Source organism: Corticium candelabrum, chromosome 12 (assembly GCF_963422355.1).
Source record: "Corticium candelabrum chromosome 12, ooCorCand1.1, whole genome shotgun sequence".
In the NCBI taxonomy this organism is placed as follows: Eukaryota; Metazoa; Porifera; class Homoscleromorpha; order Homosclerophorida; family Plakinidae; genus Corticium; species Corticium candelabrum.
This window is the reverse complement of record NC_085096.1, coordinates 6,692,836-6,708,208: the sequence shown is the minus strand read 5'-3', so window position 1 is coordinate 6,708,208 and position 15,373 is coordinate 6,692,836. Positions and strand designations below refer to the sequence as shown.

The window sequence follows — 15,373 nt, the reverse complement described above, 5'->3', positions numbered from 1 at the left end:
GGCTTATTTGGTTTCGGCACCTGCGAGGACTATTGGGTCGCGGGGACTATTTGGTTTCGCATTTATTGAACCTGCAATCGACACTCTCCAACTCTTGCGGCTGTAGGAGGCGTACGCGAACGATGTGACGATGGCCTTGATAGTTTTCACGCTTCTCGAAGCCGTTTTGATCGGCCGAAATCAAGTGCAACCTGTTTCTTCTTCGTTTGCTTTTGGCTCCCTCTGAATACCGAAGTCATCACGATATCGTCGATCGCAATTTCGCATTTGTGACGTTTCGTTTTGAGGCAATTTCTGCTTGTCTGGTACCGGGCGTATCGAAAGTAGGCGGAGTAAGAGTCTCCTGTGGGTTACAAGGTAAACAAACATAATATTGATAATAGACTATATCTGGGGCGGAGCTTCTAGTTGCGCGATCTCGAGGGTAACACGCACCTTTCGCCGATCTCGCTGTACACGAAGTCCACGTTTCCGGGTCTGCTTCTAAACCGTAGATAATCTTGCCGTTAACTATGCTTTGTAAGTAAGTTCACTACTTACTATTTCGTGCATCTTGTGAGAGACTTTGCCTGCGTAGAGACGCGTAGGAAAGCATTTCTTGAGTACGGCTTCTCGAGGGTAAAGAGACTGCTGTTCAAGTTGAAGTTGCCTGATTCACACTCGAAACGCGGCGGCCCGCTCGAGTTCGACTGTCCGAGACGAGCGGTAGAGTCGGATTTCGCCCGGACTGCTTCCGACGGCCAGAAACGAGACTTCGGGGGCCTGAAATGAGATGCGCCGGAGTTTGTTTGTTTGTTTGCTCAATTAGCCGAGTATGCGGATGTGACGTATGTTCGCCAGCCACTAGACGCAGGAGCATATCATCTCAGTCTACACAACGTCCCACGCGTTATCTTTCAAAACAAGACTCAGATTATCTGCATCTCGTTGTGTTACGATGTCCTGTATTCGGGTGCTTGATATGTCAACTACTTTACTGATATCTGTGTAGCCACCAGAGCTTTTTGATATCCATTGTCTCAACGTGTAGTGAAAAGACTGTTCGGAGCATAAATTGAACGATAGGTAGGATTCAACAGAAGACGAGTTTTCGTAGGAGCGGGACGGAAGTGGACGCGCTTTGATTATGTTTCCGCTATGGCGCCCCACTTCGTGAATTTCGTCCCAGGAAACGAGATGACCAGCTACCCTCTTTCGATCAGCATAGGATGCACTGTATCATAGTCGATCGCTAACAGCAGTATGCGTTGCGTTGGTCTCGTGATGTCTTTTGCACAGTAGAGATGATGAAACGGGCTGAAATGGCTGATCTCGAAATGCCCGGTGTGCAAGTAAGTACATTCACCGCGTAGTACGGGCGCTTTTGCATGAATCTTGAGGCATTCAGGTGTGCGTTGATTGTTTTGGAGGCGATTTATTGTCGTTTTGGATACAGGCAAGACGATTTTTGTCTAGATGGTTTTGCGCCTTGCTAGTCGGGGGAACTTTTGAACCGCCTTTGCACTTAGCTCCACCGCTAGAAGGCAATTTGTTTCCCTCATGCTATTGCATTGATGTTTTTCTTTTCACTTTGCAAGAGCATCACAAAACCGTTGCTTGTGAGGGTGTTTATCGGTTGCATGAAATACGAGTTTTGTTTATCCGGGTCAGCCCTTGTGACACAGCAGGCGGGGCTGATGGCAGTAGGCGGGACGTAGGCTTTTGACCTTTGCCAGATGCATACCCGTAGTCATTGTTCTGTTTATTTCAGTCAGTAAACGTTGTACAATCAGTCTGACAAGTTGTACAACGTTATGCAAGCACCTTTACTCTACTGTACCTGTAGCTGAACGTTCTTACGTCGGGAAGAGAACGTCGAACACCTAAGGGGTCCCTGTCGTGAAATCCGGCCATGACAATGCAAGTAACCTAACGTGATTATGTACATTTGATAACAGCTATAAAGTCAACAGTGGCGGCGGAAGCTCTTACAGATTGGGCGTGCCGGCAACAAATTCCCAGAGTCACGTGACCATCCCATTGTTTGAGAAGCTACTGTCCATAGAGGCTTTATGTAGCTTAACAATTTGAAACGTTTACAATATCCATTATATAATTAATCCTAGTTATACCAAACACAATACATGATTCCGGCGAAACAATTAGCAGGCACTAGTACTAAGGCCCTCAAAGTACCTTATTCGCTCGTCGGTACAAGAAACAAAATCGGTCGCAACGTCTACTAAGTTCATTTCATCCAGTAAATCTTGTTGCACATGTAAAAGTGAACAGTTATTTAGCCTCTTCTCCGTCATAGTGGATCGTAGGTAGGTCAGTAGCCTCCTAACAGTTGAGAAAGATCTCTCTGAAGTTGCAGATGTTACGGCTATTGTAAGGCAAAGGCGCAGCAGCTCGTGAATCTCGGTTAGAACAGATCGGTATGCTGTCATAGCTGTGCATACCGTCTCAATACTTGTGACACGCTTTATATTCGGAAGCGCCTCTCTGATTACATGCTGCAAAACGGGGAGATGGCGGGGGAGTTTGGAGAAGTCCAGATCACCTTGTAGCACGGATCTTTTAACTGCCGTCAGCTCAGCTTTGCAGGCCTCACCATTAGCTGATTTGATCAACAGAGTTTTGATTGCGACAGATTCAGCGCCTCTAATCGACAAATGTTCCGCCCTCTTCATGAAAATGTCACTTACCAACTTCCGCGTCAGAATAACACGCCCTCGAAATGCCCGTATCCGCGCGGTGGGCGTTGCATGCTTGGCAGGACACGGTTGACGGAGTCCATTATGTGTGGGCGTGGCCTAGCTGGTGATTGGATTGGCAAACATATTGCAGAAGTACATGGTTCCATTTAGGTAAGGAGATCCGCGGAAGTGGCGAACAACGATAGATAGCCACCGCCCAGATTGCCACCGCCCATAGGGCGGGGTAATACAAGTAGAGTAATAGTATCTCAACGAATAGCTGCAGACTGGAGAGTGAGCTTGCGTGAACACCAAGGCCAAAGGTAAATTGCGTTTCGGATCGAGACCAGTGTTTCCCCAACTAATCTCATGAATGCTAATTAAGTCACGTGCAGGTAATTTAAACCCACAAGGTTTTTTGATTGACGGGGGCACCAAGGTAAACGGAGTTTAGCGCTGCGGGAATTAACATTTTTAAAAAATTATTTAGATTTATGTTATTCTTGTCTGTCACATTGCCTTCCGCGCCTCTCTCGCGTTTCTTGTCCTTGCCTTTCATCTGTGGTTTTCTTCGTGGTTTTCTCTGTGGCTTCCTCTGTGACAGCTTCCTCTGTGGCTGCTTCCTCTGTGGCTGCTTCCTCTGTGGCTGCTTCTTCTGTGGCTGCTTCCTCTTTGGCTGCTTCCTCTGTGGCTCTTTTGATTCGATCTCGTTGCCTCTTGGCTCGTTTCGTGGAGTCACTCCTCTAGTCTCAAGCTATGATGGATCGAGTTGGTAGGTAGCGTACTATTCTGCCATTTATGTTTATCAAGGACTCTAGATAATAAGAAACACGCGAACCAGTCGCGCTTAAATTAACACAAAAGACACCAAAACACAAATTGGAAAACAAATTTGTAACCCAAAAGCAAGTACCAGCTCGCTCTATAATGTCGGTGGAAAAGGGGTACCCGACTTCTAACTCAACAACCTAAATCAAATATTGAATACTAAACCTACCCCACTGTTTAAGCAGCTAAATCCGACCTTAAATCGTCTACCCAAAATCAACTCCAAGTAACAATTAATAAGATAATAAGATGCACATAGAATTCCAGCATGTATCCGGAGAAAGCACCGTTTGCTGTCACGCTCAATTCCTCGACCACTCTCCCTTCACCACCCTAACTTTTTGTCCGCTGTATGCCTCAACAGCACGACAGCACACACCTCTCGACAAAGAGACGACCAGACGTGGTTTGTGAGCGAACGCGGGATTCGAGGCGAGCTGTAGCTTGTGGAACCTATAGAGTAGCATACACTTAGATAACGTTTATTTTAGCTAAGACACAACACCACAGCAATACCTTGCGAGCCCAATAGTAGGTAAACTTCAAAATCTGACTGATTGTCAGTATGGAGGACTCAAACCAGGTTTCTGTACGAATGCTCCGCTTCTTGGCGCATGTCTTCTTGCCATAACGCCACGAAAAACAGTCTAACGGTTTTTTGCCACCCTTACGAAAGTACATCTTTATTTCTCTGCCGTGCTCTTGGCAAGACTAGACGCAGGAATCAGGCTAATTTGCGGACTAAGTCACTATGAATTATTCTGAAAAAATGCTTGAAAAACGTGAGCACTTCCCTAATAATTATCTGACTAAACATGTCAGGTTTCTAGGTAACGGCGGCTTTGCGTATCACGAGATGTCACGTGCAACTTAGGGTTGGGGATACTGGAGTCGCGCCTGCGCTTTTAAATGAGGTTGTCGTTAGGCTTCTGATCGGTAGCCATTCTAATGACTTCGAAGGGTGTCCACCTTTAGGCGAGTTTACCTTACACGCATGCGTGTTCAATTAAGAGAGCGTCGTGGTGTCTATGACACTGGTGAGCCGGCTTATTATACTCTGACTGCAGCGTACGCATCTTGCACACTACCAGTTGGGAATTAGAGGATGGCGTACACAGTGGCTGGCGAGCGCACGTCACATACTCGACTAATTAGAGAAATAGACTCGGCGTGTTACAGATCCGGACAGACGGAAGGGGGGGGGGGGGGATTTTGGCGCAGTATAGGATGTCGGCGGAGTATAGGATGTCGGCGGAGTATAGGATGTCTATGGTTTATACACGTGCACATGCTAGTCTGCATGCACACGGTTATAACTATGCAGTAGACTTACAAACCATTCATAATATTTTGTTAGCTAAACACCTTGCTAACTACAATAGTCTACTGTATCAGCACTTGTTCTGTCTTCCTTTTACAGAAGAAGTAGATATTAAACAGCACAATTTTGTAATCTAGAGTTCAATAAGATTAATTTGTAGAGATCAAAACACTAACAAATGATGGTGTAATCGTCCGAGTCTAGTTTTCTGAGTCTGGAAAACAGTGCTTTTCTTCCAGATCTGTAGCAAGACTCCAGACAGTTGTTGCGCCTTTTAACGATTCTGTGTAGAAAGAAAGAACAGATGATGGGTCTTGTTCATGGCGCAGGTAGTTTTCTTGAACCTGCTTGCCCAGCTAAATGTTTGCTCACAAATCATTGTGTCGTACTTAGGATGGCTCTCCTTCGTAAACGAATTGTCGGGATTGTATGAATCTCGACAAAGAAGGTCTTTGTGGTTCTTAAAATGCAGTCTGTCTATTATTTTTGTGACTCTGGCCACATTTCGTTGAGTAGAGATGGTAATGGAAGTGACTCTTTAGCAGCCTTTAGTCCATCTAACTTGCGCATAGCATTGTAAGCCAAGATAATGCTCTCCCAGTCTAAATTCTGTCGATATGTCTTTTAGTGCATTGTAGAAGATTGTAATTACTATGAGAAACACTTGAGAAGGAGACTTAGACCTATGAAGCACAATCTATTAGTAAACATAATTAAAAACAAGCATCACAGAACGCATGATTTAATTAACCCGTTCATTTAGTGAAATTTTTCATATAGCTGTTTCGTGCACAAATCTATTACATAATCAGAATAACAGATAACAGGAGATTGGTTTCTTTACACAAAATTGTTTTGTTGTAATCCTTATCTTTATGACACCATAGCAATATGTAAAATTTTATTTCGGGTTGAGGCATCGATCATTGGTCGTTTTAGGCCTCTGCCTAATTAAAGGAACATTTCAGTCACTTGCGCTAGTAAACTGCGCCCCACATACACCTTTGATTGTAGGTTACCAACAATCCAAATTGAGACATTTGACGCATTTTCAGAACGAAATATGCTTAAGTATGCTTTTAACTGACTAAATGATAATTTCTATCGGATGCGTTTGTAACATTTTCGATCGGAACTCCGACTTAGCTACTCTAGATCGCAGTCTGTCTAGCGTGCAGTTTGTTTCAATAGCTGAAACACTTATGCACAACTTACTCATACTTATCAGGCGGGCAACGGTTTTATAGCGTAACGCCGAAGAGGTTTTCTAGCCACACATGTAAGATCGCGTGACATCGACATCATGCCTGCTACTGTTGTAAGGCTTCCTTCCGTGATTCCGCGGAAGCGCGGTGGACGACGAAACAGGTCTGGACGCCGATGCCGCTCGCCTTCGGATCCTTCAGTTAGGGTTCGTGTGCGACAAACGACGTTTGAACAGCTGACTTCGGTAAAAGATTCTCTGTCTCTTCGGACTATGAACAGTGGTGTCCATGCATATTCTGTCAGTTTACGAAAGTTGCAAGTTAGTAACGACAGTTTCAAATACTCTAGAACTGTTTGGACGACTGGGTTGTCACTCTCAGTACAGAAGACCGAATGATGCTCAGTCTTGTTGTTTTTCAGGCGTTTTGATCCTTAGTTGTTTTGTATAGTTTTTAGATCTTAGGTTCTGTGTAGCTTTTTGGTTGTTTTTTTTTTGACTGTAAGTGAGAAATATTTATGGATGTCGTAATACAGAATGTTGCAGATATTCATGTTGTCATATCTTCGAGTCAAAAGCATCAATCAGAAATCCCCACGATGAATATTTTAGAAATCGTCTCTGCTATGTTGTCCTTGCGTTTCACCATATTCCGTTACCGTTTTGTAGAGATTTACGACCGTATGTGCACCCCTCTTCAGGGGCCTTTCTCTTCAATATCTCAAAAAACCAAAGCACGTTTCAGAAATCGCCACGATTATTACCTAGATAATCATGCCATGTCCCTTTCTGCAAAATAACTAGTTAAATAATGAAACACCGTAGCGTAAAAACGGACAAATGGAATGGTATCTAACGCGAGGTATCCGGGACCTTGCTGCCACATGGGGCCGCTGCCACACGGGGCCGCTGCCACATGGGGCCGGATGCGACACTAATATAACGCGCGTTCTCGATGACTTGTTATCACCTTCCCACTCCCATCAGACGCACCACGGGTATGTAATCTTCCAAGAACATTAGAGCTGTATGCGACTCCAGTACTCTCCCAACTTGCACGAGTTCCAACTCTGACGCTGTGTTGAGGGGATACTAGGAATGAGTCACATATTACTGTCTGAAGGTTTCTCTAACGTTTCAGGTCTCCTATGAAGATAGCGTATCATTCTTGAAAATCACTATTGAAAATTAAAAGTGCCTCGTTGTTTTGGTAAGGTAAGAAGTTTGCTAGCTTGGGTTTAGTTTTTTCAAGGCAAAATTTTGGTTTTCGTTTTATTTTGGTAAAGTTTTTTCTTTAATTGTATGAATTTTATCTTTAGTTGTATCTGCTTGTACTGTATGCATGTGGTTACTACTCCCATATATAAGTACAGGTGCACTAGGCATAGATACTAAAGCACTAGGTAGGTGTGGACACACCTGACCATCACTGCAATAGTACATATGTGCAAAAATTGAGCGCGCGCGCGCGTGTGTTTGCATGTGCACCTCTGATTAGCTCATCCAGCTATCAAAGCATTCTGACTCTAACGTGGATGGATTCTTTATGACATAATATCAAGTTTATTTGTCTCAGATTCTGCAAAGAAAGCTTTGTCATGTTATAAAGTAAGAACGAATTTGTATTGCTAACACGCGTTACCTAACAGGAACAGGACTGTTAATTGGATGCACTAAAGATGTCACCTGAATTAGTTAGTGCAGTCAAACACAACAAGTACAGTCTAAACAACAGAATGAAATAGAGCTGCGTTGAAATTATATAGCCTACTTCTCAAATGTAGAACTTGAACCTTGTATAATACACTTTGGTGATCAGTAAATGAAGCTTTTGATTTATAGTAGATAATCCATAGCATTCATAGCATTGTAAAGCAAAATGCCCATTGAAGAATAGACTTAATTAGCAACAAACTTCAGTTACAGTGCTTACACATTAGTACTGGGGAGTTTGCAAACAATCAACAATACTTAATGTCAAAAGTTTACTTGCTTGATTTAATAAAAAATGTTTTTCCATGCTTCTCAAACTGCTCTCTCATTTCACGTATCCATACGCACAGATCATCTACTATAGACCTGTCAAGAGCTAGGTATTCTTTTCCATTCCTATGGACAGTGTTTGGGCGTGGTTTCTTGCACTTGTATGTGCTCCAGAATTTGAACAAATCAATTGCTGGTAGTAGACATATGTCAAAGGTTGTGGTGCTTGAAGTAAATTCCCTCTGCTGTATGTGTTGGTCAATGCTCACCAAAACAAAATCACCAGCTGTTTTCAAAGGAGGCATGTTGTTAAAACTTCTGTAGTCCAACCACAAAGCTACCCAGGGATCAATGCTAAGCCAGCAGTCTCCAGGCGCTATACTATGTTCTCTGAGCTGCATTTACATAACAACAACAACAACAACAACAACAGTAAGTTTAAATCGTTATTTGACTAGTGCTAAGCTCCACTGCAATAAAAAAGTCAGTCTTCAGTCATTTCTTGTTGCTTACATATGTTTATCTGCATTTGAGCAACAAGAAATGACAAATTGGTCTGCTCAGCCTCTAAGGTAAGCACATTTGTATGTGACAACATACTTGCATATTATCGTCATCTTCTGCTCTCCATTCTTCTGAACTTGCCGCTGTTTGACAAAGTCGCAGCAGCGAGGTATCAAACAGCTGAGACTGCAAACTTTCCATGTTCTCGCTTGAGTTTTTGGTTTTGGTATCGGTTTCCAAGGGTGAGCTTTCAAAATACAAATTACTAAACTGTCAAGTTGTATCAAATTTTCGGCTATAGTGCCTTCACCTTTGCTGAGTTGTTACGCTTTGAGCTGAAAATGTTATTAGTCTGTGCACTAGCCAAGATCGAATTTCGTCAATGTCACTCTGCAGTTCAGCAAATAATGCTACTAGGTATGTAACTAGTTAAACATATAGGTTGTCTACCTCACAGAAGTGTTGGTTATTAGTGACTGCTTCTTGTCTCATGTACTAAAAAGTTCACAGATTGGTAGAAGTCGTTGTGCAAGATTTACATAGAAAACAGTTGAAAATAACATTTACCATTAAACAGTAGACTCCACAGCTGCAACTGTCTAGCTGCCTTGGAGCATTCTGTAGAAAACAAGAAACGATTTTGTGATGTGCATGAGAAATAAGTACTGAGAGTTTTACTTTCACAGTAATGTCACGCCAGTTATCATCCACATATGTTTCTCCTGTTTGTCTTGCTGTATCTGACAACCACTGTCTAATAAGAGCATAGCATAATTAGAGTGTCATTCAAAAATAAGAGATGTGCTGTTGCTTCTTTGTACCTTGTCTTAGGAAAAACGTCTGAGCACATAATCATTTGTGGATCATAGTAACGAATTTCTTTCTTGTTAATGTCTATAATCTAAAATATTCTTGCCACTAGTTCAAAACAAGGTTTAGACAAACTAAACGACATACAGTACAACACCAATGCTGCTTTATAGGCCAATGTATGGGCATTATGAGAATATCATAATGAAGAAGTTCTTTCTATATAATTTACAATCAAGCGCTTGTGACATACTGTGTTTGATTTTCTTGGTGTGATCTCACCAGCCATTTCCTTGTCCATGGTCTTAAAGCTTGAGGGCCCTCTTTGTCCAGCTTTTCAAAAAGTAGGTATTTAATGCTTTAACTTTCTTTCCCTGTGCAAACAAGACTTATTTATGATTACAGAACTTGTATGCAAAAAGCTTTTGACTAGTTCAATACCACAAGCTGAGCATCAATTTCCCACAAACGTGACAACGCATTGATTAGCTGCCAATAGCAAGACAAACCACTTTGAAGACGTCTATACATTAGTAGGTGTCTTTATAAGATCTGACATTGTCATTGAGCCATCGTCTGGGATGTAGTCGTGATATGTCACCAACTGTTACTAAACCGAGGAAGTTGGAACATCTGAGAGGTGTCCTACTAGTCTCTTCATGAAATGCTGTAGCCATCTGTGAATTACAAGACACTGGTCATTATAATACATGTAGGCCATTGGTAAGGTGCTAATAGTTAATCGGTACTAAGTACCATTTCATCCACTTCTTTCTGCTCTTTCAATGACAGAACATAAAACGGATGAAGTCTTTGTTTCTTTGGTAAACTACCTGTCATAATCCGTACCATTCTATTCTTATCCATGACGTGATAAATGAACTTACTTGGAACCGCTTCAGTGGCCTGTGCTTCAACAGCTTCCAAGTCTTGCAAACAACAGTGTACTGCTTTGTCTAGTTACAAAATTCATAGACCTAAAGTGATGTGAGTTTAATTGGCAGATCGCGTGTCATCATAGTTGTAACTTCTAGTTCGTTGCTGGATTCAGTTTCTGTGACAGGATCATCTATTGATTAAAGGACAATCAGTTTTGGTAGAAATAGTAGACTCAAACATACCATTAATTGCAATGTCCAGGCTTTCATAGTGGTTTTCAGCGTAGTGTCCAAGAAGTAAGGGAATGGCATGTCTAGCTGTGTGTCCATTTGGCTCAACTATAATATCGAAGCAGTCTCCTGTGCCAACTGCGCTACTAATTATTCTGATGTTATAGGAAAGAAATGTTGCTACAGCCAACACTGCTATGTGATCAGCCCATGTTCCATTTCTTCTCAAATTAATCAGATAGCTTGCCCAGTCTTTGTTGACAACAAAGTGACATATCAAGAGGTTTGCCTTCTGTATCCTGGATATGCAAGGTAATCAGATGATGAAAGTATAAATCTTATTATAGTATAGTATAATATAATTATAGTATAATCTTATTATATATATATATATATATATATATATATATATATATATATATATATATTCTATATATATGTATAAGTTAATGCAATATATATATATATATATATATATATATGCAAATATGTATATATATATATATAATTTCTTACAAGAAAGGCGTGAGCTTCAAGATAAGCAACTGTGTTTGCTCGCAATTCACTGTGACTGTACTTTTCTGTTGAATGAACTCGTTGAAGCTGGTCTTGAACTGCATGAAACATGCAATTGCCATCTGTAGGCATTCTGCCGCGAAACCGAAGTCCTGAAATCTGAACTCTTTTATGCAAGGGAGCTCTGTTGAGGTTGAGGTCATGTATTTCTAAGCATGATTGTTCCATAGCTCTCTTAAGTTCTGAAAATTTTTCTAGTTTCAGTTCTAAAGCATGCACAAACACAGGGTTTAGAATAATGGTATTTGTTGTTTTTACTTTGATTGCTTTGCTTGCCTGCTTGAACAGATCTTTGTGTTCCAATGTCTTTATTAGTTCCATGAACATTAGCTTTATCAGAACTTCCTGCATACAACATACATACATAGAAGTGCATGTCTGTGATGACTTTTCATCGGTAGACAGAAAGAGAAACAGAAGTAACACTATATGAGGAAGAAGTTTAGAGAAAACAAGAAACAACTGTAATGAGGTTTTGCTATATTTACAGCAACATTTATTGAAACATTATTATACAGCAAATCTGCAATTACATTGTTCAAACAGGTTTTAGCAACTTGTAGCCAATTAACATAGCTAAAAGTGACATAGTGTAAAATTTTCATCGACCAATTTCTTATGTACAACGCACGATGTCTGAAATGACATATAAACAGCAACATCTATTGAAACATTACTACCTTACAATTCGACTATTACCTTTTGAACACAATTTAGCAACCTGTAGCCAATTAACATAGCTACGAAATGACGCTATACTTTACGATTTTGATGGACAAAGTACATAGACACAGACCTGTATGACTCAGACTATTTTGTGAAGTCTGTTGGTTTCTTGCTGTATACGATGTTGCCAAAGGAGGATTACCTATGTACATACACAAGTTTTAATATAGATTTGCTGTGGGACTTTCTTTTGTTGCTTTGTCATGTATAAAACGTTTACAAGACTGTCTTTTACAGCCGTTTGCTTTCGAGCGGCTGAAGGGTCTTGCAAAAAGATGAACGTCCAAGTGTGAAAGAACGAAGAGCGCAGGTTTGCAGCCAAACAATTAGAAAAATTGGCATGCAAGCAGAAAGCCACGATTTAGTGGGCAGCAGTCAGGGTAATGTTGAACTAACGGAAACTGAGTCATCGCACGTTACTTTTGCGACTCCGACGACGATACCCGCGATGTCAAATAGCGGTGGATGTCAGTCTTCACGCAGTGAAGCACACGATCAGCTCTCTGCACAGAATCGAGAAATTAGTCAAGTTGGAAGGAGTGATTGCCTATTCAAATGCTTTTCTCAAGCTCTTATGGAGTCACAACGATACCACCTAAGTTACAGAGAGCAGATCGTAGAGTTCATGAGAGAACGCGCTGTTTCATTTGCTGTCTACGTAGATGGCGATTACAATGAACACGTTGAGTCAATGTCAAAGCAGTGTACACGGGGAACTGATGCAGAAATTATGGCGGCTGCCACCTACTTTGGCTTACCGATACACGTTTTCCATCTGGCAGGCGAAAGGTGGGAATGGCATACGCATGAACCTCGGTTTTCCTTTCAGTTTCCTATGGATGTACCAGTCGACAGTACAGAGTTGGTCAACTGTGATAGACAGCACTATGATCTGGTTCACGTGATCCAATGGGTCCCTTAGAAGGTACCGAACACGTGTTACTGTAGATGGCTTGCAGTCACTGCCTTCACTAGCGGATCCAGACGGGGGCACTGGGGGCACGTGCCCCCCCCGTTTGGAAAAACTTTCTTGTAAGTGAACGGACCCATCAGAAATTGGTACGTACTCAGAGGGCTACGTAGAATCTTCAAATCTGAGTCTACAGGATCCTACCAATATAAATAGAATCATTTTGATCTATTACCGTGCATCTACAAATACCTGCAAGTGCGCTTGCTCTGTCTGTACACGTACACGTACAAGCAGGAAAAAGTTCGACACATGGTGTGTACCAAACGCAAACAGTTGTCACTGACAGAATTTCTTTCTGAGTCGTCATCTCAAGAGCAGGCAACAAAGAACAGAGCAATGGACTCATCTGGTTTCAACGTTGCTTTCGCTAGGACAACTTCCGGATTACACCAAAAACAGATCAACTTGCAACGGGAGATGAAAATGACCTCGTTAGAATTGACATTGCTGACTTAGTGGCGGACTCGCTAGCGGTCATTCCAGATGCAGTAAAATGGCGCCTTATCAACGAGAGCAGACCCTTGGAGTACGAGAAAATTCCCACTCGAACCAACAAGGATTCTAAACGAAAGAGTGGCGTATACCACAGGAACTGCAATCGAGAATGGTTTGACATGTTTACTTTTCTCTCATATTCAGAGAGAGCTTCAGGCTTGTACTGCCTGGCATGTATCCTGTTTCCAGCTAGTGGTTCCCATCTTGGAGCCTTCCGCGCCAATTTACTGGTTTTAAGAAGCCTTACCAAAATTGGAAAGATGGTAAAGTTGATTTGACAGCACACGCAAGTGTCCATGATCACCACCTATCTGAAGCAAGGTTTATGGCATTCGTTGTAACCATGGAAAACCCTAGCCAAAGAGTTGATTTTGCAATTAGTCTGGAAGCACAGCAGCTTGTGAAAAGAAGTCATGCTGTTCTGACATCCATTGTCAAATACTTGGAATTCTGTGGCAAGCAGAGCATTTCACTGAGAGAACACAGAGATGATTCTACATGTGACGTCATCAACAAAGGAAAATTCCTAGCAATAGTGCAATTTCGAATTGATTCAGGAGATACTGTTTTGAAAGAATTTCTAGAAAAGGAACGTGCAAAAAATTCCACATACATATCAAATACCTCCCAAAACGATCTTTTGGAATGCATGGGTGAGTACGTCTTAAGCAAGATTTTGTCTGATGTGAAGGCTAGCAAGTTCTTTGGACTGGAGGCTGATGAAGGAACAGATTTGAGTGGATGGGAGCAGCTTGGGGTGGTTCTTCGTTATGTCAAAGATCATCAATCGGTGAGAGACTTGTCAATTTTATCCCCTGTGAAAGTGTAAGGGGAGCTTCGATTTGTGACAAACTCTTTGAAGCTCTCTCTCGGTTTGGAATTGATTGTAACCTTTGTCGTGCACAAGCATATGATGGTGCAAGAAGCATGTCTAGTCACCTAAATGGCTGTTAGGCTAAGTTTCGAGATTAAGTTCCCAAGGCAGCATATTATCACTGCGCTAGCCATCAGCTGAACTTGGCTATTTCCAAGTCATCCACTGTTCCCGACATCTGCTGCATGCTCTCTCATCTAAAGGCTTGTAGGTATTTTCTTTAAGTATTCCCCCAAAGGCAACGACATCTTGAGACTACAGTTTCGAAGTTAAATGTTCAAAGTAAATCACTTGGAGTCACAGAAGTTTCCCCTCACAAAGTAAAACTGATGTGTGAAACGCGTTGGGTCGAGCGGCATACCATCTTGGTTAAATTTGCTGAGATGTATAAACCTATCGTAAACTGCTTTGAGACTATAAGCAGAAGCTCAAGTAGGGAGTAGAATGCCAAGAGCGTGACGGAGGCCAATGGACTTCTCAAAGCTATCTCGTCAGACCAATCTGTTGCAGCATTCCAGACAAATCTCTACTTCTTTGGTTACAACAAACCCCTAAGCTGCCTTCTCCAATGCTCGACACAAGATATTTTGACAGCTTACAAAGAGTTAGACGTTGTTAAGCGTGTTCTCAAGGACATCCGAGCGGATCCCAGCAATGAATACGACAAGGTTTACGCGTCTATCTTTACAATGGCTACACTGCATGGGATGGAGGAATTGACCGTTCCAAGGACGTGTAGTCGGCAAAGTCTTCGCTCTAACATTGAGGTTGAGAACCCCAAAACCTACTGGAGGTGCACTACATTTATTCCTTTCCTTGACCACCTTATAGCAGAACTTTCCACAAGATTCTCACAACTTAACCAACAGACTATCAAGGGACTTCAGCTGTTACCTTGTAACTTGACCACTCTAACTGATGGTGAGGTGGCTGAACTGTATAAACGCTTTCACCAAGACCTACCAGCTGCGGAGGCATTGAACAAGAAGTAAAATTGTGGATTGAGAATTGAAAACTATTTCCTACACAGCTTTTTGACAATGTCTGTGAAACTTTACAACAGGCCAGCGACAAACTGTATCCTAACATTTGCACATTGCTGAACCTGCTACTTGTTATTCCTGTCACAACTGCAAGCGTAGAGAGAGGTAACTCATCCGTGTAGTACCTACAGTCGGAGCTACGAACAACAATGTTACAGGACCGACTTAATGCACTTATATTACTGTTTATTCACAAGGACATTCCTCTTGACTATGACGTTATTGTAAATTCTTTTGCTGCTAAGCGGC

At 41.9% G+C, this 15,373-nt stretch overlaps 2 protein-coding genes and 2 long non-coding RNA genes across 4 annotated transcripts; 2 read left to right on the top strand and 2 right to left on the bottom strand.

Moving 5' to 3' along the window:
• The first annotated feature begins 6,930 nt into the window (after positions 1-6,930).
• Positions 6,931-10,750, top strand: LOC134188374 (uncharacterized). Its single transcript, XR_009971318.1, has 3 exons — positions 6,931-7,029; positions 7,173-7,241; positions 10,605-10,750. It is a non-coding gene; the product is annotated as an uncharacterized LOC134188374 (long non-coding RNA).
• On the bottom strand, positions 7,980-8,744 carry LOC134188369 (uncharacterized). The gene is made up of 2 exons (XM_062656558.1): positions 8,615-8,744; positions 7,980-8,409 (listed from the first exon to the last, which is right to left on the bottom strand). Exons 1-2 carry the CDS (start codon positions 8,717-8,719, stop codon positions 8,017-8,019), a joined length of 498 nt encoding a protein of 165 aa, XP_062512542.1. The 5' UTR covers positions 8,720-8,744; the 3' UTR covers positions 7,980-8,016.
• LOC134188379 (uncharacterized) lies at positions 8,986-9,269 on the bottom strand. The gene is made up of 3 exons (XR_009971320.1): positions 9,197-9,269; positions 9,086-9,136; positions 8,986-9,013 (listed from the first exon to the last, which is right to left on the bottom strand). It is a non-coding gene; the product is annotated as an uncharacterized LOC134188379 (long non-coding RNA).
• Positions 10,751-12,187: 1,437 nt separating the features above from the next.
• On the top strand, positions 12,188-12,661 carry LOC134187682 (OTU domain-containing protein 3-like). The gene has a single exon (XM_062655835.1). The coding sequence runs from the start codon at positions 12,188-12,190 to the stop codon at positions 12,659-12,661; it is 474 nt and encodes a 157-aa protein (XP_062511819.1).
• The last annotated feature ends 2,712 nt before the right edge of the window (positions 12,662-15,373 follow it).